The sequence below is a fragment of the Cricetulus griseus genome, chromosome 5 (assembly GCF_003668045.3).
Source record: "Cricetulus griseus strain 17A/GY chromosome 5, alternate assembly CriGri-PICRH-1.0, whole genome shotgun sequence".
Taxonomy (NCBI): Eukaryota; Metazoa; Chordata; class Mammalia; order Rodentia; family Cricetidae; genus Cricetulus; species Cricetulus griseus.
This window is the reverse complement of record NC_048598.1, coordinates 35,448,850-35,472,159: the sequence shown is the minus strand read 5'-3', so window position 1 is coordinate 35,472,159 and position 23,310 is coordinate 35,448,850. Positions and strand designations below refer to the sequence as shown.

The 23,310-nt window shown below is 42.9% G+C and overlaps 2 protein-coding genes across 2 annotated transcripts in view; both read right to left on the bottom strand.

Moving 5' to 3' along the window:
- The window catches only part of Tdrd5 (tudor domain containing 5), a 74,298-nt gene extending 70,692 nt beyond the window's left edge, over positions 1-3,606 (bottom strand). Inside the window, exon 1 of the mRNA XM_027417322.2 lies at positions 3,473-3,606. The gene's annotated coding sequence lies outside the window, so the exon portion shown is untranslated. The remainder of the gene's footprint in view (positions 1-3,472) is intronic.
- LOC100774601 (axonemal dynein light chain domain-containing protein 1) overlaps positions 1,816-23,310 on the bottom strand; it is a 70,020-nt gene continuing 48,525 nt past the window's right edge. The window contains exons 18-25 of the mRNA XM_027417324.2: positions 21,365-21,573; positions 18,802-18,898; positions 15,265-15,375; positions 11,536-11,658; positions 8,050-8,154; positions 4,830-4,912; positions 3,473-3,732; positions 1,816-2,257 (exon numbers count right to left, since the gene is read on the bottom strand). Of these exons, the coding sequence (XP_027273125.1) occupies positions 2,193-2,257; positions 3,473-3,732; positions 4,830-4,912; positions 8,050-8,154; positions 11,536-11,658; positions 15,265-15,375; positions 18,802-18,898; positions 21,365-21,573 (1,053 nt within the window). The 3' untranslated portion in view covers positions 1,816-2,192. The remainder of the gene's footprint in view (positions 2,258-3,472; positions 3,733-4,829; positions 4,913-8,049; positions 8,155-11,535; positions 11,659-15,264; positions 15,376-18,801; positions 18,899-21,364; positions 21,574-23,310) is intronic.

Below are 23,310 nucleotides of genomic sequence, written 5' to 3'. Positions count from 1 at the left end.
CTCGATACATTGATTGAGAGACCCAAGAAAGTATAGCAAGGTCTGAAAGACTGTAAAACTTCCCATAAAACATCTGTCCTGTTAACTTTAGCTGTCAAACTTTACAAATCCTAGAGTTACCCAAGAAATTAATCTGAACTATGAGATTGCTCAGGGCAAATGGCCTGTGCATATGTCTATGGGGGATTGACTCCATTGTCCAGACTACTATGGACAGCACCATGCCCTGGGCAGGTGGCCTTTGACCATATAAGAAAGTTACCTACCATAAGCCAATGAGCGAGCCAGCAAGCAGCATTCCTCCATGGTTTCTGCTTCAAGTTCTTGCTTGGCTCCCTGCCCTAAGTTCCCTCAATGATGAACTCTGAAATGGGAGTGAAAGCTGAAATACGCACTACTCCATCACACCCCTACCCTTTTGGTCAGTGTTTTATCACAACAGAAAGGAAACTGGAATAGCATCCTTGATATATCTATGGTGTGGTCTCTGACTATGAGATAGACTTTTTCTCTCTTGGGAACCTGAGCCATTGGCTGAATAAGACAAAGATGGAAGAAATGATTGGAATTTGTTTCATAGTAATCTGGAGTGTAAAGCAATTATTATACCAGATATCTTCCAAAGATGCTTGTGGTCACTAGTATCATTCTAGTTTTTAAAGATTTCAATTACCTGAGCTTCCCCAAATCCTTCCAATAAATTATCCTGCAAAATTAAGTTTCTGTGGCTTGCAACCAACCAATTAAATTCTGGATACAAAACATTCCATGGTAATCAAGGCAGCAGAAGACATAGCACTTAGAAACAGTACCTTCTACCTGATGGAGTTGATATGATTTGACACATTCTAAGCTTCACAGATAGGAGCTACTAATTTGTATGAGAATGCCATTCATTCCTATGAAGTAGAAAATTAATAGAAATAATTCTATAACCATGCAAAACTAAAAAGCCCCCAGATTTGCCAGTGTCATCAAGGGATGTCTTTTGGTAGAAGGAAAGCAGGGCTGTGGCCTAGAAGTTGGAAGCTACAAGTAAAAGCTTTGGCTTTGGCCATCAGTTGGACTATGAGCACACCCAACTGTCTGATGAATTTCATGTTTTCTTTCCTATACAAGAACAAAGTGTAATTGACCCTGTCCAGTGGGCACAGGTAACTCCTAAGCAATGTTGAACCCATCCCTCATACTCTGCTGGTGACCAGGGGTAGGTCTATCTAAGGCTGGAGACTCTGGAGTCCATGGGTTTCTGAGGATGCATGGTCAGACAAAGGTCTAAATATCTAGGAGAGAAAGCCAAAGGAACAGCAGTCATATGGACTAAAACAACTGCAGCAATCTTCCCAACAATGACTGAGCCAGAAAGATATGCATACCCCAAAGGGCCAGAAGCAGTGTAGAAGGGCGCCCATCAGAGTGACAGCCACAATATCCATTTGTCATTTACAGCTTACTTTTACAGGACAGACCATCTTCTGTGTCCGTACAGACTTGGGACATGAAAAGTGCAGATGAATGAGGTTGCCAAAGAAAGAAAAAAACAGATTCTGGTGAGTCTTCAGGAACACAGAGCTGTACTAAGGAAGCCAAGGAAGCCATGGCTGGGCAGATAGTCTAGACAAATCTAGCCAGGTGAGGCTCTCACACCAGGGGGATCTATGGAATCAGGAAGATTGATAACCACTCTGGGGCTCAGTCCCATTTTCTGAGAGATGAGATTAACAGCATCCCACCCCCTAGCTAGCTAAAGGGTTATCAAGATCAGAGAGATCACAAGGGTGCCTCAAATCAGGAAACTCAAATCTGTGGCTGAAATCTAAGCAAACGAGCAGGATCCAATCTGCTGAGTCAAAACATGAACCTTCCTATTTCCTTCCCACCTGAGCTGAGTCTACAGCACTTTTTTCTTCATGGAAATGAACACTTTTGACAGAACTCTCGGGAAATCAACTGAAGAGGCCAGCATACCTTTGCACAAACTGTTTTTAATCTGGCAGGTAAACTCATGTACTGACTCCCTGTGGCCTCTGCCATGCTTCTAAAGGAAAACATTCTTGGCTTGGACAGTGTGGCTTTTCTAACGGCTGTTGCTAAGGGAGTCCATCCATGTGAGCTGTATTGCCAACTCCACAGCTCAGCAATAACTATGCATGTTCAGAGGCACAGCCACTGTGAACCAGTCTCAAAAGAAGCTATTTGGATTTGGACTTAGACTTAGTCCGGGATCCAGACTTAGATTCATCTTTGGACTGTGCTTCTAAAAAGACAAAAACAATTAGAATATGGTTAGTGACTGGTGTCTTATGTGTACTAAAGGCTTTTAATTTAAAAAACTGTTTTTAAATTCCATTTGGCCTGAGTAAGTCCAACTAATGACCCAAAATTGGTTATTGAGATTCAGAATGTTTCCCAACATTTACATGTGGCCAGTTAATTATTTGATTCTAGGTCTTGGGATAAAGGATTGTGTAGGCAAGTAACAAAAAAGAGAACATTCGAACAGAGCGAGTCTTCAGCATCCTCATTTGTTCATTCCTGCATTTCTCTTCTGTCTCCTGCCCTTTCTCTCTGCCTCCTGAACACATGCCCTGCATGAGATGCATCCCTGGGGTGGGGACGGGAACCTCTGGTCATCAAGCCTGCTCTCCCTAGCAGGAGCATTGAAAAGTAACCCAATGTGAAGGGAAGGTGACAGAGGCTGTCTGAAGGATTCAGCTGAGGATGAGGCTGGGTGTCATCTCTGCCTTACATTTAGTAACCTTGGTTTGCATGCTGCATTGCATGTGTTTGCGTGTGCTCATGGGCATGCAAGCACACATCGGGGTTGTATTGCTATAGTCTAGTGTGAGAAGACAGTGTTTCTAGTAGAGTCTATCCTCTCTCTCTACCTTAACACAAGTTCTAGGGACTGAAACTGGGCCATCAGTCTTGTGCCTGAGTATTTTTAGACACTGAGCCATCCTGCCAGCCATAGTTATTTGTTTTTAAGATGGTGTTTTGCTTTTGCCCAGACTGGGGTCAAATTCATGAGATCAAAGCAATGTTCTAGCCTCTGGGATACAGGTACACACTACGAGGTAGATAGAAGTAGTTGCAAGCTTTAAAGGAATGGCTATGTATACTATCAAATTTTACATTTGTTTTTCCCATAAATATATTTATGAAATTCTATTGCTACTTCTTTGTGTGGTGTATGCATTTATGTAGTACATGAATGGGGGAGCAGTCACCCGTGCAAGTATGGAGGCCAGAGGCTGATCTCAGGTGTCATCCTCTGTCACTCTCCACTTACATTTTAAACTTTATTATTTTGTGTGTATGTGGTATGCACATGCACACAAGTGGGGTGTACTCACATGCATGTGTGTGGGGCTTCCCCACAATGAATGAATAAATGTAAAATACTCATGATCTTTAAAAATATTTGTGGTACAGTCACGTTTTCGTTATAAAAATACAGAAGTGATCTCACCTTTCTTTGAATGCTTTGAGGATTTTTTCGAATGTCTGTATTCCTCTCCTTGGTTCTCCTCTTTTTGTTCATATTCATTGTCCTCGTCCTCTTCTTCCTCCTTGGGGTCCTCTATTCTTACACGTGACTCCTTTCTGACTTTCTTGGCCATTTCTTCTAATTCCTTCTCCAGATCTCTGTTTTTTATGAGGGTATGATGAAGCTTCTCATTTGCCTTGTCATAATTCTGCTCTGCCCGTCTGGCCCTGGCGTCCATCTCTCTGACGTGGACCAAGTCCAGGGAAACACAACAGAACAGAGAGGAGTGAAAATGTATCCTTCCTTCATAAAGAAACTCACGTGAAAACTGCTATGGGAGAAGACAGACCTGGCTGAAGGGTGCAAACATGGGAAGCGGGGGTATCAGTGATGAATGGAAAATTGAGGGCCTAGGGGCTACTCCAGATGTACAGTTAAACTTACACTGTCACTTAATACAACATGGTTCTCATTTCTTAGTGAGAGCTGACTTTGGTCTATTTGAATTCCCCACCAACAGAAGTAGTTCATTTTTGCTTCACATAATTGATAGAACTCAACAAAACCCAGTAATGGCCCCTCTTTTCTAACACCTCTAAAACCAGAATTTACAATCAAGAAAACTAGTTTAGATATGCTTTTGTATTTATGAGAGTATGTGTTAAGGCAAGAGGGCTCAGTGAGTAGAAGTATGGCTGCCAAGCCCAACTACCTGAGTTCAATCCCCTGAGCCCGTATGAAAAAAAGGAAAGAATAGATTTCTGGAAGCTGTCCTTTGACCTCCACGTGCAACACAGACACTACACACACACACACACACACACACACACACACACACACACACACACAGATACCCATGCACACACATATACATGCACACAAAGTAAAAAAATGTAATAAAGCATTAAATGTAAGGTATATGCTATGTATGGATGACAGAGTCTTCTCAAACTCATCAGGCATCTTAACTGTGTTATCCTCCCAACTCTGGGTTGTGAAACTTTCTTTCTCAAGCACACACAATACTTTCTCCCAGTTCCATTCTTTCCCTTAAGTCATCTTCCAAAATCCCACTGACTGGGATTGCTCCTCGCCCCTTCACTGACAAAGGAACACTTGCAAATGCCCACAGCAGTTCCCACCTCCACTGAGGGTTATGGAGGGACTTTCTCATCACAGCACAGTAGCTCAGTGCCTCTGGCCAAAGATTTTCAGTTGTTCATCCCACTAGTGAGACCAAACCCAGCAGGACAAAGGTAAGCCAGGAAGCGTGCATTGCTCAGCCACGCTTCGGGCCCATCGTCTTTATCTTCTTACCATCATGGTGTCTCATACTCACTTAAGCTTATCCTGCATATGTTCAATTACAGCCATTATTTCAATATACTTTTGGTCCATAATGCCTTTGCTTGTTGGTTCTCTCTGACAAAGAAGACATGTGAGGTGACTGAACTGAGAGTCCCAACAGTTAGTAGTCCAGTTTCAGGAATTGTCTAGAATATTCTTTTCTATCGCTCATATTTATCTGGTACATGATGACTCACAAGCCTAACATCAAAAAAGGCCATAGATAGTGCCTGTGGCCAAATAGCACAACAGATTCCAAATTATTCATGCTACATGTAGATATGAAAGACGGAAGTGTTAAAAAAAACAAAAGGGTAGGAGAAACAGTAACAGAAGGAAATGTGGAAATGCTTTAAAAGAAGGGTAAACACAAAAATAAAAATAAAAAAGAAGGGTAAATATGTTTTTCTAACGAATCAAAGAAAAAATAATTCAGTTAGTTACTAAAATTCACTGCTGAAAATTTCACTTTACACAAAACATTGCAAAATCTTGTAAGATTTTTATATTCTGTAGGGAATGTCATTCTTGCTTAGAGGTGTAAATCTTGCCAGGCAAAGAAAATGTCAGGGGTAGGATCCGAACCCCGATTTAGATGCAACAAAACAGGTCACTGCCTGGTGCACCTTGTTTGTTTGTATGGCTTCCTTCCAGCATTTACATTCTTCCTCCCAAGTGTACAATAGAGATAAACTTGGAGGCACGGCTCTTAAAGGTGCATTTGGACTCTCCTTGCCTGTGCCTGTGCCTGTGCACTGTAGCTTTAAGCCTGTCTCTGTCTGAGACCTACCTTTGGCATTTGGGCTCACTCCTCCCAGCTTTTTTTTTCTAAGGGGCCTTGGACTGGACTAACGACTCTGGTCTGGAAGTGCCTCTGAAAAGGGATGGGTTCAGGCAGGCCTCCTATGGATACGGTTTTCAGCACCAAACTCCCTGCCAGATTTTGGGCCCTGTCTGTCTAGGACATACTTTTCTGGAGCCATGTACTTTAAGGGCCCTTTCCTATCATTGTTAGAAAATCAACAAACTAGTCGCTGTGTTTTGGTTTGGTTTGAGTTTTTGTTTGTTTATTTTTGTTTTTTTGAGACAGGGTTTCTCTGTATAGCCTTGGCTGTCCTGGAACTCACTCTGTAGACCAGGCTGGCCTTGAACTCACAGAGACCTGCTACCTCTGCCTCCACCACCCTTCAAGTCACTGCTCTTAATATCTGTTCCTGGGGTATATAGTATTATGGAATGAAAATTCATACCAGTCCTTCAGCCCAAATGATAGGTGAGGGGAGAATGTCTAATCTTGGGTTGAAAATATTGTGGAGCCCAAGTCTGTCTCCTGTTTGCCTTCCCAAGGGTATTCACATATGATCCAGCAAAACCCATGATGTGCTTATGACTCTATGGATAGTCAGAACCCAAGAATTTAAGATGACCTTCATGTAGCCTGTTTCTAGTATGTTGCTTGCTGGCTAGAGTAGCTGGGCTACAGGCAGCCCTATTCACACAGCTGACACAGTGCTGCTGTCTGGTAGTACCTGCTGAATGTAAACATTCTGTATCTCCTGACATAGTGTAGCTGTCTGGTAGAGCCTGCTGGATGTAAACACTGCGTATCTCTACCAGTTGGTCTGAAGTCTCAGTTTGAACTGTTTGCTCTGTGGTGATATGTTGAAATGACTGTGGCCCAGTGAGGGCCCCCAAATGCTGCTATGCTAAAAGCTTTCAGAATTAATGAAATTGAGCCATCCCTGGAGGCAAGAGTAACCTTTTCCAGGGAGGAGAGGCAAGACAGTGCTGCTTAATGGGTCTGAAATGTCCTCCTCAAAGGTCACATGCTAAAGGCCTGGTTCCAAGGTAATGGCAGTATAGGACATGATGGAGATTTTAGGGGCTAGGGTCACTGGTGGCATGCCCCAAAGGGTTTATTTTAGCACTTTTTTTCCTCTTTTCTCTCTCATCCTCCTTTTCTTTCCTCTCTCCCACCTTTTCTCTCTCCCTTCTCTCCCTCTTCCTTTCTCTCTTCTGTCTCCTGCCCCTAGGGAAGGTGGCACTGCTCCACGGCACACTCCTCACCAAACTGTTTCTCTCACTGCAGCACGGGCAAGTGGCAACGGCTGAAACAGGAGCAAAGCAAATCTTTCTTCCCTTCATCTGGCCTTCTCAGGCACTGGGTCACAGGGATAGAAAGCTGACTAACACAGGTGGCATCCCAGAGCAGTGAGTACCACACCATCAATGGTCCTCAGTTTTGCTCCCAAGCTACAGACTTCTAGCTCCCCTCTGCTTCCTGCCTGTCTACAAAGCTGGATTCCAACACCTCCTCTGGATGGAACATCAGGGTTTTTACTTCAGGGAAATGTTTAAAGAAGAACAGCTTTGCCTGGGTCTGGCAGTTCTGTATTTTCTTTTTCAAGAGCTTTCCTTAAACCTCTGTATTCCATTTGTATTGTTACTTCTTAAATTTGCCTCAGAATGGTGATGACAGAAACAGAGCATTATTTCAAAAACTTCTTACAAGACTCCACTTTGGGGAAATGCACTTATAACTCGCCATGTACTCCCTTCACCCCGCTGTACACTACATGACTTCTCTGAGTTTTTCCACCATTGCTGGGTTTCATTGCCTACAACGCCCTTGGATAAACTCACTACAAATCCCCTCTACTCTAGGCCTGACCTCCACCTACGTGCTCTAGTTGCCATGCTCCACTATGCTGCCGCAGCTCCTCGGTCCCATGTGAAACCACCGAGGCTAATGACTCACACCTCCTAACAACTGAAAGTCTCCTGCTTTGGGGGTTGAGCAATTTGAGCCCCTCCCCCAACCCAGAAAAATCCACACATGAGCATACACATAGAGTATAATAGATTTCTGGAGACTGATGGCATGGAGCCCACCATAGACTCCTAAAGTAAAGGTGTTTTGCAGAGAGACAGAAACCCAGAATGAGCTTTCTATGGAGACATAGAGAAGATAATGAGTTGTTGTGGGGTTTTTTGTTGTTGTTTGTTTGTAAAGTCAAGATGGAAAAATAAGTCTAGAAAGCTAGTGCTAGAAGACAAAAAAATTTCTGCAAAATACATTAACCAGGAGTCACCTGGGAGGAACTAAAAGCTACTAAAAGGCACTAAAAGGAATTAAAAGTTAGACCCATATTGTTTTCAAAGAACGTTAAGGAGTAGTTTTTAGATTTCCTAGTTGGATTTTAGTTACATACCCAGGATTGAAATATATTTTCTTCAAACAGAGGTTTGCAGTGAATATTTTCATCTTTTCCAATGTATCGTATGGTTTTTTCATTTTCTACAGATGTTGAAGGTTCCTAGAGCACAGGAAAACCAAGGACTTGTTAGCCAGCTGATATGTGTCACACAGCAGAGCAAGTCACCCAGAACCCTGTCTGACAGCTTAGCTTTCCATTTGTCCCCAGTCAGCAAACAATGTGTGAAGACCTGCTCTGAACACCGGCAAGGAGGGAGGGGGAGTGGGGACAGGGGGAGACGAGTAACCAAAACAAGGAGGTTCATTCCAGCTATTCTTGGTTGTCAACTTGACTACATCTGGAATCAACTAATACCCCAATTGCTGAGTACATCTGTGATGGGTTTTTCTTGATTGAATCATTTGAAGTGGAAAGATTCAGAAAAAAACAAAACCCAACTTTTTTTAATTTGTTTTTGTGTGTGTGTCTTTCACATCATGCATCTCCATCCCATTCACTTCCCCATCCCTTTGTACCAACCCTCTGTCTTTGCAGCCCTCCCCCCAAAATAGAATAAAATGAAAGAAAAGGAAAAATATCTCGTCATGGAAGCTATAGTGTGACACACTGAATCACACAGTAAACCTTTTATCCATATATTTTTACTTGCAAGTATTCATTCAAAGAGTCATTGGTCTGGTTCAAGGCCTCTGGTTTCTGCTACACTATCGATGCTGGGCCCTCACTGGGCCTCCTCTTGGATATCCTGTTGTTGCCCTGTGTCGTGGAGATCCTGCAGCTTTGGGCTTACAGGACCAGCCCCTTCACATGCTCCTGCAGATCATGGATGGGTGGATGTTGGAGTGAGCCAACTTATAACCCCAGTTCTGGGCCTGGGTAGTTACAGGGTTGGTCAGTGCACCAACTCTACCCTATCCTCACCACCAGGGTGAGCTCTCTGGCATTGTCCTGGCTGGTTCACCCCTTGCAGTGATGAGCAATGGGCAGAGTCAGTTCTCCGGCTTTCATACCCTCAAGGCTGATTCTCCCATACCTACACCATCAGGGTCAGGAGAGAGCCAGGGGCCCTTCTCCTGAGTGTTGCAGCTGGAAAGGGGCAGGTGCAGCTCTCCCAGTCGGTTCAGGCATGGAGGGGTATCTCTCCCCACCAATGCTGACATGTGGCAGATGAGGGGCGAGCCAGAACTCTCATGCTCATGTGCAGCTCACTTGCACACCCCCCAAACCCCCTACAAACAGGGTCAGCTCCACTATGCTACCCAAAGTGCAAGGCCTACTTTCCCAAATGTTGCAGCTAAAAAGGGGAGGGTCAGCTCCCTCACCAGCTGGAGGTGGTGGGAGCGAGGGAAGAGGGCATCTTTCCCTATCTCCTACCACCACAGGGCAGATGAGGGAGGAGGTACCAGCTCTGCCCCTCTCATACCCTCTGGGATTGAGATACACCCCTATCTACAGGGTAAACTGTACCTTGCTGCCCAGGTGAGGCCCAGGGCCTGTTCTCCTGAGTGCTGCAGCTGGTGAAGGGTTGGATCAAGTCCCCTACCTGCTGCAGGGAATGAGGCGTGAGGGGACAAGGGCATCTTTCCCTCACCCATGCCACCACATGGCAGATGAGAGGGGTTCAACCTGCTCTCTTAATCCTCAGGCCTTCCGGGACAGCTCTAATCTAGGCCACACCTTCTGCTGGCAGCCTATATAAAGGACATGGAATGAGGGAGCTTATCTCTTTGACTGCTTGCTCTTACTCTTCCTGGCAAGTCCACTCCTTCACCAGGAATTTGCAGCAAATTCCAGGAGATTAATGGAATGAAGCCCACCATAGACTCCTAAAGTAATGGTGTTCTGCAGAGAGACAGAGCTGACTTAAGTCTAAGGTGGTCCCAGAATAAACTTTCTATAGAGACATAGAAAAAAGAATGAGAAGGCTTTTTTATAAAGTCAAGATGGGAAAACAGGAGTCCTAATCCTAACCTCCAGCCATATATAGAAAGAATGATTTTTTTTATTTTATTTTATAGGTCCTGTTCCTCTAGAAACCCCTGACTAATACAGAAACTCAGCACAGCAGGCAATGCAGGTAATAAGATGAACAGTCATGGCATACAATGGCTGTTAGCATAAAGGTGTAGTCTAAAGGCTGTGTGCATACACAAGGGGAGTCTGCTCACAGAAAAATAGAAACTGTATTTGAAGATTGAGCAGGTACTTATGAAATAGAGAGGAAAGGGCCTGAAGTAAGTTCACAGATGGTGATAGCTTTAATGCTGTCTGTAAATAAATGAAAAAGCATTCGGTTCTCCATACACCAAGCACTTTACCAAAAACAAAACAGAAAATGCTTGAAAAGAGAGGGCTGGGTGTTACATAATTTTGTTCTGTACTTCTGCTATTTTGACTAGAAGACCTAGAATAGAGTTCAGGGTCAAAGCAACATTTTTTTAAAAAAACTTTGCTTATTATTATTATTGTGTAGGGGCAGGCATGCATGAAGGAAGGACAACTTCTTCATGGAGTCAGTTCTTTCCTTCCACCTGTATGTGGATTCTGGGGATCGAACTCGGGTTGTCAGCCATCTTGCTGCAAGCCCCTATGGCAACACTTAAACCATGTGCAGAGACATCAGTCAAGATGTGTGGAGATCATCGGGCAAGCATGGGCTCTAAGCCAGAGACAGCAGCAGTCAGTCTAGGAATTGGTAAGGACTCTTCTTCCATAATCGCCTGGGTTTGAGTGCTGGTTCAGCCATTTGAAACTATATGGTTTTAGGTAAAATGTCAACCCTTCAAAGCATCATTTTCTTGTCTATAAAACAAAGCAATGTAAACCCTAAGTTGTTATCCTGGGCAACATGCACAGCATAGATCCCATAATCTACACTCATTACTGGTAGCTGTCATTGTATTATCACTACTTAAATGTTCAGGTGGGTTTTGACTGCTGCAGATTTTTCAGCAGGAGTAGAGAGAGTTGGAGTAATGAGAAGAGTTAGAGACAAGGAGGCAGCAGGGAAGCTGAAGCAGAGGCACAGGGAAGGTTAAACTTGTTTTTGTGAAATCTTGTGGTAAAGAGAAAACAAAGCAGCAGCGGGGAGTGGAGTGGACTGTGCTGATGTCGGTGAGAGGCGAATGAAGCTATGGGAACATCTGGATTTAGGAAAAAAGAATCAGTATACCTGAATGTGTGGCAACATCTGGATGGAGAAAGGGGAGGTGGAAGCAGTCACTCCATGGAAGCTACTTCCCCCTTCTACATCTGTTAGCAAGTGGTCTTCGAAAAGACAAAGGGAAAGGAGAAACTAATGCTAATCACACATCATTTTTGCTTATCTTCTCAGGTTTTGGTTTGCTTTACTTTGTTTTGAGACAGAGTCTTGCTGTGTTGCCAGGTCTTGAACTCCTAAGCTTAAGTGATCTCCTGTGTCAGCCTTCCAGGTAGCTGGGATTATAGGGAGCCGTCACTCTGTCCAGCAAATAATCTTACCTGTTGTTTTACTTCTACTACTTCTTCCTGTACTTGAGTTTCAGACTCCTTACTCTCAGTTTCGTCATCGTAATCATCACCAATAAAAGGTTTATCTGGGTCAAGATAAATTTTGGAAGCTTCCTGTGCAATGTAACAGTATTATAACTGTAATTTGTATATATAAATATTAGCAATTTCATAATAAATGAGCACAAATCCCACAACTGAGTATTCTGCTATTGATAAGAACACAAAGCGGGGGAGGACATAAAGAGATGGCTCAGTGGTTAGCAACACATACTGCTCCCAGCGCCCTATCAGGCAGCTCATCACTACAAGGAACTCCAGGGAGATCTGATGGCCTCTTCAGGCACCTGTACTCATGTGCACAAACCTATACATAATTAAAATTAAAATAAACTTTTGGGGGCTGGAGAGATGACTCAGAGGTTAAGAGCACTGGTTGTTCTTCCAGCGGTCCTGTGTTCAATTCCCAGCAACCATATGGTGGCTCACAACCACCTACAATGAGATCTGGTGCTCTCTTATGGCCTATAAGCAGACATACAGGCAGAACACTGTACATATAATAAATAAATATTTAAAAAAATAAAGTCTTTTAAAATAAAAAAGAACACAAATGGTGGTAGGAGTTGCTCCTGTTCTCACAAGGCTTACCATTTAGCAGATAATATAATCTTATGGATGGAGCATGACGTGAGAATATCCAACCTACAGCATGTAGAGGACAAGGGTGGCAGAAGCTGATCAAAACGGAGGCAATAATGGTAGAATAGTTTTTCTTGTCGTAGGAAAAGGGGGAGAGGAAGGTTCAGAGGGGCTCTGGCAGAAGCAGTTATGGTACGCAATTAGCTCCAAGAAGAGAAATAGTTCCATAAGGCAGAACATCTGAGGCAATGGACCAATGAGGCACAACCGTAACCCAGGACTGAACTTTCATGTCAGGGGACTAGACTGTATCAGAAAGGTGACAGAACATACAAAAGTCAGCAAAACAGTTTTGATTAATCTGATTTTAAATCATTCTCACAATAGGAAAATAGATCAGAAAAAGAAGAAAGAAAAAACAAGGAGAGAGTGACTACAGTGTTTGTAGCAATAAAAAGACGGATGATGCAGAAGATACTGAAGAATGATTCTTGCAGACCAATAGATGGAAACAGAATGGTTAGGGGAAACATGCATCTGAAGTGACACAGGTCATTAATGGATGGCGATGCCATTAGTGGAAGTAATGGACGGGCTCAGGGAGCAGGTGTGGGGAGTGAAATGGGTTGTGGTTAGGCCGTGTGCCTTCAAGGCACTACTGAGAGAGCTAAGTGGGAATATATAGATCTGGAGTCCAGAGAGTCCAATTTGGGCTAAATATTTAATAGTTATATGCATCTAATTAGAGCCAAGAAAATAATCACATTTCCACATAAACTTGTGGGGTGGTGCAAGGACTTAAGACAGAAATTAGTTACATAAAACTGTACAGAAGAAAAAGGATCCCCAAAGTGTCCTGAGAAGTGGAAGAGGACCACCAGGAAAGCCCCAAGAGAAAAGAGGTTAATGGTGTCCAGTGTCTTAAAGGGGCCTGTTCAAATAATGACAAAAAACATATGCATGTAAGCTACACATCTGAGTGAGGTGCAGAGTGCCAAAGACAAAAGGAGACCTTCAAAGTAGCCACAATAAAAAAGGGGCTATTTTCAAAGGAACTGACAGCTGAATTCTCCCATCATTAGCTTTGTAACAATCACACTGAGGGAAAAGAATACCGGTATAGAGCTAACTGCAAGCACAGCAAAAATTTTGAAGAATGAAGTTCAAACAAAGATAATTCAGACAAACAAAAACTTGGTTTGCCACCAATAGATAAGTCATCAGTTAAAAAAAAAAAAAATTCTCAAGGGTAAGGCAGAAGAAAAAAATGTCTCCATGATCTGGGCAATACAGAAAAGGTTTTGTTGGAGATACACATTTTTTTAAAGGTGATGCTTAAAATCCTAGAGATGCAGAAATGTCTCTTTCCTTCTCAGACCCAGGGACATTAATACACATGCTATCAGATCATACTTGTGGGGTATGGCTGTCATAGCAACAGAAGCTTCTTCATAATTCACTGGAAGTAAATGCCCTCCAGAGACTGAAGGACTATGTGACTGCAGTTAAATAATCACAATGCACTGATCTGAGATCACTGGTAATCAGATGGTAGTTAAAAACAGGATTAGCCAGGTATGATGGCTCACACCTGTAAGCCCAGCACTTAAGACGATGGCGAAGGAAGACTGTCACAAGTTCAAGGCCAAGGCCAGCCTATCTCAAACAGTTCAAGCCAATCTGTGCTACAAGAGACCCCATCTCAAACACACACACAAGAAATGGGATGAGTACAATACCAGATAGAGATGTAGGAAGGTTAGTGAGAACATCCTAAGGACAGAGTCTCAGTGTCACACACAGGCGGAAGTAGACAACTAAAACAAGGATAAGTGGACACGAAGAGGATAGAACCCAACGTTTGCCTTGTAAGGAAAGTTTACCGAAGGAATGAACAGTTAAGAGCCAAATGCTAAGGGAAGCTAGATTAAATGAAGGACTGAAGATTCTAGAGCAGGCAATAAAGCCACCAGTGACTCACAGTAGATTTAGAATTTTAACAGAACCTACTGTGGGCCAGGTGTGTCTCAGAGGATGCTCAGCATTCATTAGGCCCTGGGTAAGATCATTTTTTTAAAGATGGAAGGAGAGGGAGAAATGAGGCAAAGATCAAAGAACATATTTTTTTTAGAATGGAAGAAATTGCCACATTTATAAAGTATTTTCAGATTGGTTAGATGGAACTACTGGGAAGATGTTAAAGATACAAAAGAGAGAGGATATTCCATAGATGAAATACTGAAAAGAAGACATAACCCTAGTGACTGCAAAGAGGGTATATACAGAAACAGATGGCCTGAAGAAGACTCAAGAACTTCCATCTGAAAGCCTTAAGACATAGATTCAAGCCCAGGGTGGTAGTGTATGAGGCAGGCAGATCTTTGTGAATTCCAGGCCAGCCTGCTTTATATAGAGAGTTCTAGGACAGCCAGGGCTATATAGGGAGATCCTGTCCTGCAAAAACAAAAACAAAAAAATGGCCCAACATGAAGAGGGCTTGCTGCTCATGCAGAGAAGCCAGGTTCAATTCCCAGCATCCACACAAGGCAGTGCACACCTGTATATAACTCCAGCTCCAGGGGATTCAAAGCCCTCTTCCAGCCTCCATGGGTACACACACACACACACACACACACACACACACACACAGAGGCATAAAACAAATCTTAAATTTATTTGAGCTGGGCGTTGGTGGCACACGCTTGAATCCCAGCACTCAGGAGGCAGAGGCAGGCAGATCTCTCTGAGTTCGAGGCTGGCCTGGTCTCCAGAGCGAGTGCCAGGATAGGCTCCAAAGCTACACAGAGAAACCCTGTCTCGAAAAACCAAAAAAAAAAAAAAATTATTTGAACACTGTGTAGATGAGCCTCTTCCTTAGGAGGAAGAAGAGTGACTGACACTCTAGATGAGAAGCAAATCCCCTTCTAGCGGAGCCCTCAGTGAGGATGCAGAACAGCAATTTCAGAAAGATGTTGCAACTTCCTCTCTGAGAGGCAGGAGGAACCTGAATATGATCTTACTAATGACTGTTCCACACATTTCCTTACCAAGCAAATAATACAAGCATGTGATAAATACCTCTTCCCCAAGCATCTGCTCTGCTTCCTCATATGTTAGCAATCGTATTTTCCTGCCTTTGATATCAGAAAGGAGGTGTGAACATGTGCTGATCCAATCATAACATTCTCTCTGGAAAAGAGACACAGCATAATTACTATGCCGGGGAAAAAAAAACAAACTCCAGCAACTCTCTCACTGTCTCCCGTTGACCTGCTAAGCACAATCACTCTAACCTTTCTGTTCACTTAATTCAAAAGCTTGCACAGAAGTAAGTGTCTTCCTACAACACAGATCTAAATCACATTGGCTCTCACTGACAGGGTTTGTGGGTTTGGGTTGTAATGAAATAAAGTCTGGTGACTACCATAAAACCAGATGCAGAAGGAGTCCTAGGTTTACTAACACTTAAATGACCTATCCTAATAAATTTTATACAACTGAGTATGTTAACATGAGTGTTTGCTAATAACAATAATGTTGGGTAAGAGTTACTTCTGAGACTGAAACAACCCATCCTGCAGGGAAGCCCCTTCATACAGGAAATAAACAACTCAAAATAGCTTCAGGAAATCCCTGAAACTGACCAGATTCACTAGACCCTCCCTCCCCAAGAGTGTATAAGTAGTAAAGACTGTTCAGAGTTACTATCAGACAAGCCCAGCAGCAGAGACCAAATAAGCTGCGTTAAAAAGGCTCAGAGCAACTGACCCACCTGGAAATAACACTCTTCAACCTGCTGACCTGTCTGTAGGCTGTGCAGTATGTTCCAGGTTTCCAGCTCTTGTGAGCTGTCACCCATGCTGGAATGGGCTTTGGTGATACAGCTGTCTTTGAGTGATTTTTGTTCCTGTAAGTGACCTCTCACATGTATTCCAATAAATAATCCCAATAAAACTCATTGGTTCACCAAACTGGACTTTGGTACAGTCATTACTTTGGTCTGCCGTGGGCTCCCTATCTACAGTTAGTAGACATGTTTGTGTTATGTATCCTCAGGAAAAGTCTGTCACACAATAAGTAAAAATAGCAAATACATTCATGGTTTTTAGGTCCACACCAAACTTTTCTAAGTATTGTGTATATATCAGTATCAATCAAATATTCACTGAACCAGTGACGTCTAAGTTCAATAAGAGAATCTGCGTTAATATGTGGAAGAGTGATCATGAAAGATACAAGATGTCCTCCTCTGGCCCTCACACACACATGCACATAAACCTACACAAACATGTGTGTCCCATACACATGAGAACACATAAATATAGACATGCATATCACACACCGTCTATAATTATAGTCCCATGAGATCCAATGCCTTCTTCTTGTGTGCAGATGTACATGCAGACAAAACACCCACATACATAAAATCTGTAAATAAAATGTGGGCTATATCAACTGTCAGTGAGGATGTGAACCAAATGACAGAATGATCTGGTCACCCTAGAAACATATGCATCCTATCCAAGAGAAGAAAGTAAATGTCTGCTCAAAGATTAGTACATTAAAGCTTTGCCTGTAATAATCAAAAGTTGGAAACAATTCAGTTGTCCATCAGGAGACAATGAATACATTTTATATAGTATAAAAATATATATATCTATCAGTAAAATACTTAGGTTGCTCTTTGGACAGAACATATCCCTTTAAGTGGCTCCTGAGTTGACTGTTTGGCCTACACCTGGTGGTGCTATTGAGAGGTATACATGAGGGCACCAACTTCATGGATGGGTTATTCCACTGAGAACTTTGTGAGGAATGGGCTAAAAGAAGGTGGGACCTGGTTGGAGAAGTGGGGCTTCTGTCTTTGAAGGTCACAGCCTGTCCCTAGCCCCTCTTGTCTGTCTCTTTCTGCTTCCCAGTTGCCATGAGGTGAGCATTGTTGTACAATATTATTTTAAGATGTATTACATTTGTTTATGTTGTGAACATTTGTTTAATGATGCAAAGATGTGTTGCATTCTTTTATGTTTCATTTGTTTAACTCTGTGAAGCTGTGCTACTTTGCCTGCCTAAAACACCTGATTGGTCTAATAAAAAAGCTGAATGGCCAGTAGCAAGGCAGGAGAAAGGATAGGCAGGGCTAGCGGGCAGAGAGAATAAACAGGAGAAAAATAGAGAAAAGAGATCTAGGAATGAGAAAAGAAGGGGCCAGCCACCCAGCTACACAGCCGGCCACTGAATAAGAAGTAAAGAAAGGAATATAGGATAAAGGTAAAAGCCCAGAGGCAAAAGACAGAAAGGATAATTTACATTAAGAAAAGCAGGCAAGACAATCAACACAGGGCAAGCCCTCCAAGCCTGGAGGCACACCAATCCTGAGCCTGTGCGTACCCCTAGACACTCCCCTTACGCTGCCCTACAAGATCACTCAGCTTGTTGGGCAGCCGGTTGGAGCTGTCTTTGATAGCCATCCGCCATGGCAGGTGGGTGAAAGACCTGAGCTAACATGGGGTTAGCTCATTAAACAACAATAAAGCCTCATGCAGTTTGCAGCCAAAAAAAAAAAAAAAAAGAAAGAAAGAAAGAAAGAAAAGCAGGCAAGAAAAAAGCCAAGCTTAGGCTGGGCATTTATAAATAAGACTCCTTGTGATTTATTTGGGAGTTGGGTGGTAGACCCCCCCCAGAAGAGTAAAGAGAAGGCAGGCAGGTAGGCAGGCAGGCAGGTAGGCAGGCAGGCAGGCAGGCAGGCAGGCAGGCAGGCAGGCAGGAAGGCAGGAAGGAAGGAAGGCAGGCAGGCAGGCAGGCAGGCAGGAAGGAAGGAAGGAAGGAAGGAAGGAAGGAAGGAAGGAAGGAAGGAAGGAAGGAAGGAACAACAGAGCATCTCTATTCATCACATCTCTTCTGCCCTGACGCCCTGCCTCGGTGCAGGTCCAAACTAATGGAGTCAGCTAAATACTGACTGAAACTGTGAGTCAAAGTATTTCCTACCTTCATACCACACTGGCCATGATGAATAATAACACAGGCACTCTTCACTAGAGAGTGTGAGCTTTTGATAAAACCAACAATATGAGTGAGTCTCAGAATAACTAAGCTTAGTCAAGACAGGCAGGCCAGGGGCTAGAGCACCAGCTGCTCTTGCAGTGGATCTGAGCTCAGCTCCCTGTATCCATGCCACACAGCTGTCTGTAACTGAAGATCCAGGGGATCTGACACCTTCTGGCCTTGGAGGACACCCACGCGTATGTGCACTTACACAGACAGATATATAAATACTATTTTTAAAATCAGGCCTAATATACCCCTATATTCTACAAAACTCCACTTATATAAGGTCAAGAAAATTAAAAATAATTTTTGGTATCAGAAAATAGATCAAATATTCCCTGGGGATAAGACAAGGCTAAAAGGAGAGATTATCAAGGGAGTGTAAACTTTGAAAGAGTTGGCTATATTCACCACTTCTATTATGATTGTTTTAATGACTACATAAATATTTTAGAATTATGAAATTATTTAATTCAAATATGTACAGTGTGTTTTGAATACATTAGACCTGGAAGATCTGCTAAAAGTAAAACAAAGCAAAGCTAAGAGAAAAAAAAAAAATCTGACCTTCATCCTCTCCAGCTCCTGAAAGTCCTTAGCAGGATTCTTCTGAAGGTGAGCAGCTCTAGTCAGAGCCATTGCTCTTACCATGCCTATGCAGCAACTGGAGAGAGACAGATGGAGACAGAAATGAGCAGAGGCAGTGAGCTCACATAAGCTCAGGACTGCGATTTGGACTTGTTGGGAGGCAGTGAAAGCATCAGGAGGTGGGCCCATGGAGGTGTGTCCATGGAGTGGTGTATGTTATCCCTTTCTCTTCCCCTTTTGCTTCCTTACTATGAAATGAGGAAGTTGTTGTCTCACAGACTCCTGGGTGACAATGATGTGTTCCCTGGCCTCAGGCCCAAAGCACTGGGGCCAAGAGGTCATGGACTAGGACATTTCAAACTGTAAGCCAAGACAAAACTTTTTTCTTTATAAATTAATTGTCTCAGGTTATTTCATTATAGTAATTAGATGCTGACTGACTGACCATTCCTAGCATAATCGACTCATTGCTGATCCTTTAAGTGCTTACAATCCAGACACCACTAACCAGGATCATTTACTATAATAATTATGATACTGCTTCACCAGGACAATAATTTGTCCTTACTAAATTTCTCACCCTTATTGCCTTCCTGCCCTCCATTCTTCTCAACCCCTGAACATTTGTAAACTTGAATTGAAATAAAGGACAGATTCAATTTGTCAGTGCTCAAATTGTACGAGCTACTTCCAAAACTAAAAGCAAGCACAGGTGGCTCTCAGTGTAACACAAAGGCTATGATTTTCCTGTCTCATCTTTACCTGATTTGAACCTTCTAACTTTGTGAATCTTTTTTTTTTTGTTTGTTTGGTTGGTTGGGTTTTTGTTTGTTTGTTTGTTTTTTGAGACAGGGTTTCTCTGTGGCTTTGGAGGCTGTCCTGGAACTAGCTCTTGTAGACCAGACTGGTCTCGAACTCACAGAGATCCGCCTGCCTCTGCCTCCCGAGTGCTAGGATTAAAGGCGTGCACCACTACCGCCTGGCTAACTTTGTGAATCTTCTAACTTTCTCATTTTTCTTTTTGAAATGGCATCTCAGGTACTAATTTCAGACTTAACTATCTAGCAATGGCTGGCCTTGAACTCCTGATCCTTCTGCTTCTGTCTCCTAAATACTGGGATTAAAGGCATGTGCCACCAAATCCACATTTTGTTGTTGTTGTCTTTGGTTTGTTTGTTGTTTGTTTGGTTGGTTGGTTTGGTTTGGTTTTTGATGTCTTGAGACTAGGTCTCTCCATGTAGCCCTAGCTGTCCTAGAACTCGCTATTAATCCAGAGATCTGCCTGGCTCTGCCTCCTGACTACCAGGATTAAAGGTATGAGGCACCACACCCAGCTCAGCTTTTTGCTTTTTTGTTTTGTTTCTCAGTTTTATAAAAGATAATTGGGGGGCTGGAGAGATGGCTCAGAGGTTAAGAGCACTGACTGTTCTTCCAGAGGTCCTGAGTTCAATTCCTAGCAACCACATGGTGGCTCACAACCATCCATTATAAGATCTTGTGCCCTCTTCTGGTGTGCAAATATACATGGAAGCAGAATGTTATATACAAAATAAACAAATAAATAAAAAAAGAATGTTTTTTTAAAAAGATAATTGGTTAGTATTTAGTGAAACACAAAAGTTATATATTCAGTTGTTCATGGAATTGGGAGCATCTTGTTTTATTTTGCTTTCTCTTCCTCCCCCCTCTCTCACTATGTTCCTCAGAGAGAGAGAGAGAGAGAGAGAGAGAGAGAGAGAGAGAGAGAGAGAGAGAGAAAGAGAGAGACTTGCTAAAAACCTGGAGCTTACTGTTTGGCTAGACTGACTGGCCAGCAGTTTCCATGGATCTGCTGGGAACTCTGCCTCTCCCATGCCCAGCACTAGGGACAGACACACTGCTTGTCTTTTATGTGGTACTGGTGACAGACCCCAGGTCCTCACACTCATATGGCAAACATTTTACCCACTGAGCCATCTTCCAAACCCCAAGACTGCAAGCATCTTAAATGCTTCCCAGCACATATAAAGGTGAAAGATATATCTTATTGCTGCAAGTAAACCAGTCCTTTTTAAAAACTAACACTTGGGTCTACATAGCACACTTCCTATCCTCTCTTTGCCAGTACTGTTTCCCAAACAATCCTAAACTGCCACTGGGCATAGTGTTGAAACAAACCTGAACTAAGATTTCTTTCTTTTTCTGAAACAGGATTTCATTACATAGCCAGCCTGGCCTTGAACTCACAACCCTCCTGCCTCAGTCTAATATTTCTTTCAAGGTCTTAAAATAATGCCTATTTCAGGGCATTGGTGGCATACGCCTTTAATGCCAGCACTTGGGAGGCAGAGGCAGGCGAATATCTGTGAGTTTGAAGCCAGGCTGGTCTACACAGCAGTTCCAGGACAGGCTCCAAAGCAATACAGAGAAACCCTGTCTCAAAAAATCAAAATAAATAAGCAAACAAAGAAATAAATAGCACCTATTGTTCCTTTGTTATCTGTTTTACCTTCCCTGCATTAACCTTCAAATGGGCAGCAATGCAGGAAACAGAAGGTGTCACCTGTGCAAGTAGCTGGAGTAGCGTGCCAACCGCTTGATCAATGAAATTGCATTTAATTCTAATTCTGCAACTCCTACTTCATGCTTCTCACTGGTCTCTAATTCATCCTCTTCCAGCATTGGGAGAGTATCTTGGTCAGTAAAGTCAGGAAGCATTACAGTCAGCAAATTTACCATCCACTGGGTCATAGCTATATGCAAATCATCCATCTGTTAAAACAATTACAATCCAAACAACCATTTTAAGACAATAAAAGCTACATCACATTTAAATAATAGAAACAAGGAGGGGGCTGGGGAAGATGACTCAGCCTTTACAGCACTTGTAGGCAAGAGAGTTCAAATAAATGCTGGATGGGCATGCCTGTATGCCTGTACTCGGAAGGCAGAGACAGGTGATCCCCAGTGCAAGCTGGCTAGTAAGACTAGCCATTTAGGGCTGCTCTAAATTTGGTTGAGAGACCTTGCCTAAGATGAATAAGGTAGAAGAGCCATTGAGGAAGATACCTGGCATCAATCTTAGGCCTTCACACACATGCTCACATGTACAAGCGCACACATACACATGGAACACACACACACACACACACACACACACACACACACACACACACACCACTCACATACACACACACACACCACTCACATACACATGAAAAGAAGATCAAAAAAATAGGAATGATCATACCATGTCCAACTTCAGCAACTTAAAATTCTTAAAGAAATCAGATAATTACTTAGCCACTGTAATCTTGTTTTCCCACTATCTTGTGTTGAACTGGTTTTTGCTTCTTCAGCTTGACCAAGGGTGTTAGGTCACTGAAGTTCAAGTTGCCAAATTGTGCCCAAGGCACTCTAGTGCTCTACAAATAACTGGAAAGGACCCCTCAGGACCTTTCATTGAAGGAAACAGTGATTTGGATGTCTGCTCTACGCAACGTGTGAACTTGCTTCTCATCAGATGCATATATCACTTTTGATGACACTACCTTTTCAGAATTTGTTGATGATAGTTGTGTGGAAAGTCAACATGAAATGGGAATGAGAATAGTGGTGTGGGGGAGGCACAAAGGTCCTTGTGCTCACATATAAGTACTAGAAGAACCTAGAATGTTAGCACACAGGGCTGTTCCTTCAAGGGAAAGAATTCAATACCTGTTATCTACCCAGAAGGCTGAAAGCAGACATGCATTCTAGCCTGACGATCTTTGTGCTATCTGTGTGACCAGTGACCACTGGACCATCCCCAGAACTTCATCATAAGCTTACTTATTTCAATTCATCTAGAGGACTCTTTTTTTTTTTTTTTTTTTTCTGAGACAGGGTTTCTCTGTGGCTTTGGAGGCTGTCCTGAAACTAGCTCTTCTAGACGAGGCTGGTCTCAAACTCACAGAAATCCACCTGCCTCTGCCTCCCAAGTGCTGGGATTAAAGGTGTGCGACACCACCGCCCAGCTAGAACCTATCTTAATGGAAGGTGTCACATGTACTTGACAAAGTGTTTTGATATAGTCACATCCAATTTTCATTTAGTTTACTTTGTTCCTCAGAGAGATTTATGTATGCTTTGTTGGCACACAGGACTAAGTTAATTACCACCAGGAAAGTTTTCATCAAATTGTGCTGTGCTTAAATATGCCTACAATAAACCAATCAGGACCAAACTCCTTAAGTTTGAACCAATACTGGCTACTTAGTTATGTTTAATACAACTGCCTTCTTGCCTCCTGCAGATCATTACTCTGTTGGCTGTGGAGAAAATTTTCTTGCTAAGAGGATTACAGAATAAAGCACTTGCTGCACAAGCCTGAAGACCAGGGTTCTAGACCTGGGTAAAACCTGGGCAGGCATGGTGGCCTACCTTTACCCCAGTGCTCAGAAGGTAGAGACTGGATCTAGGAAGCTGGCTAGCTAGACTAGCTGGGTTGGTGACTGAATCCTTGAGCCC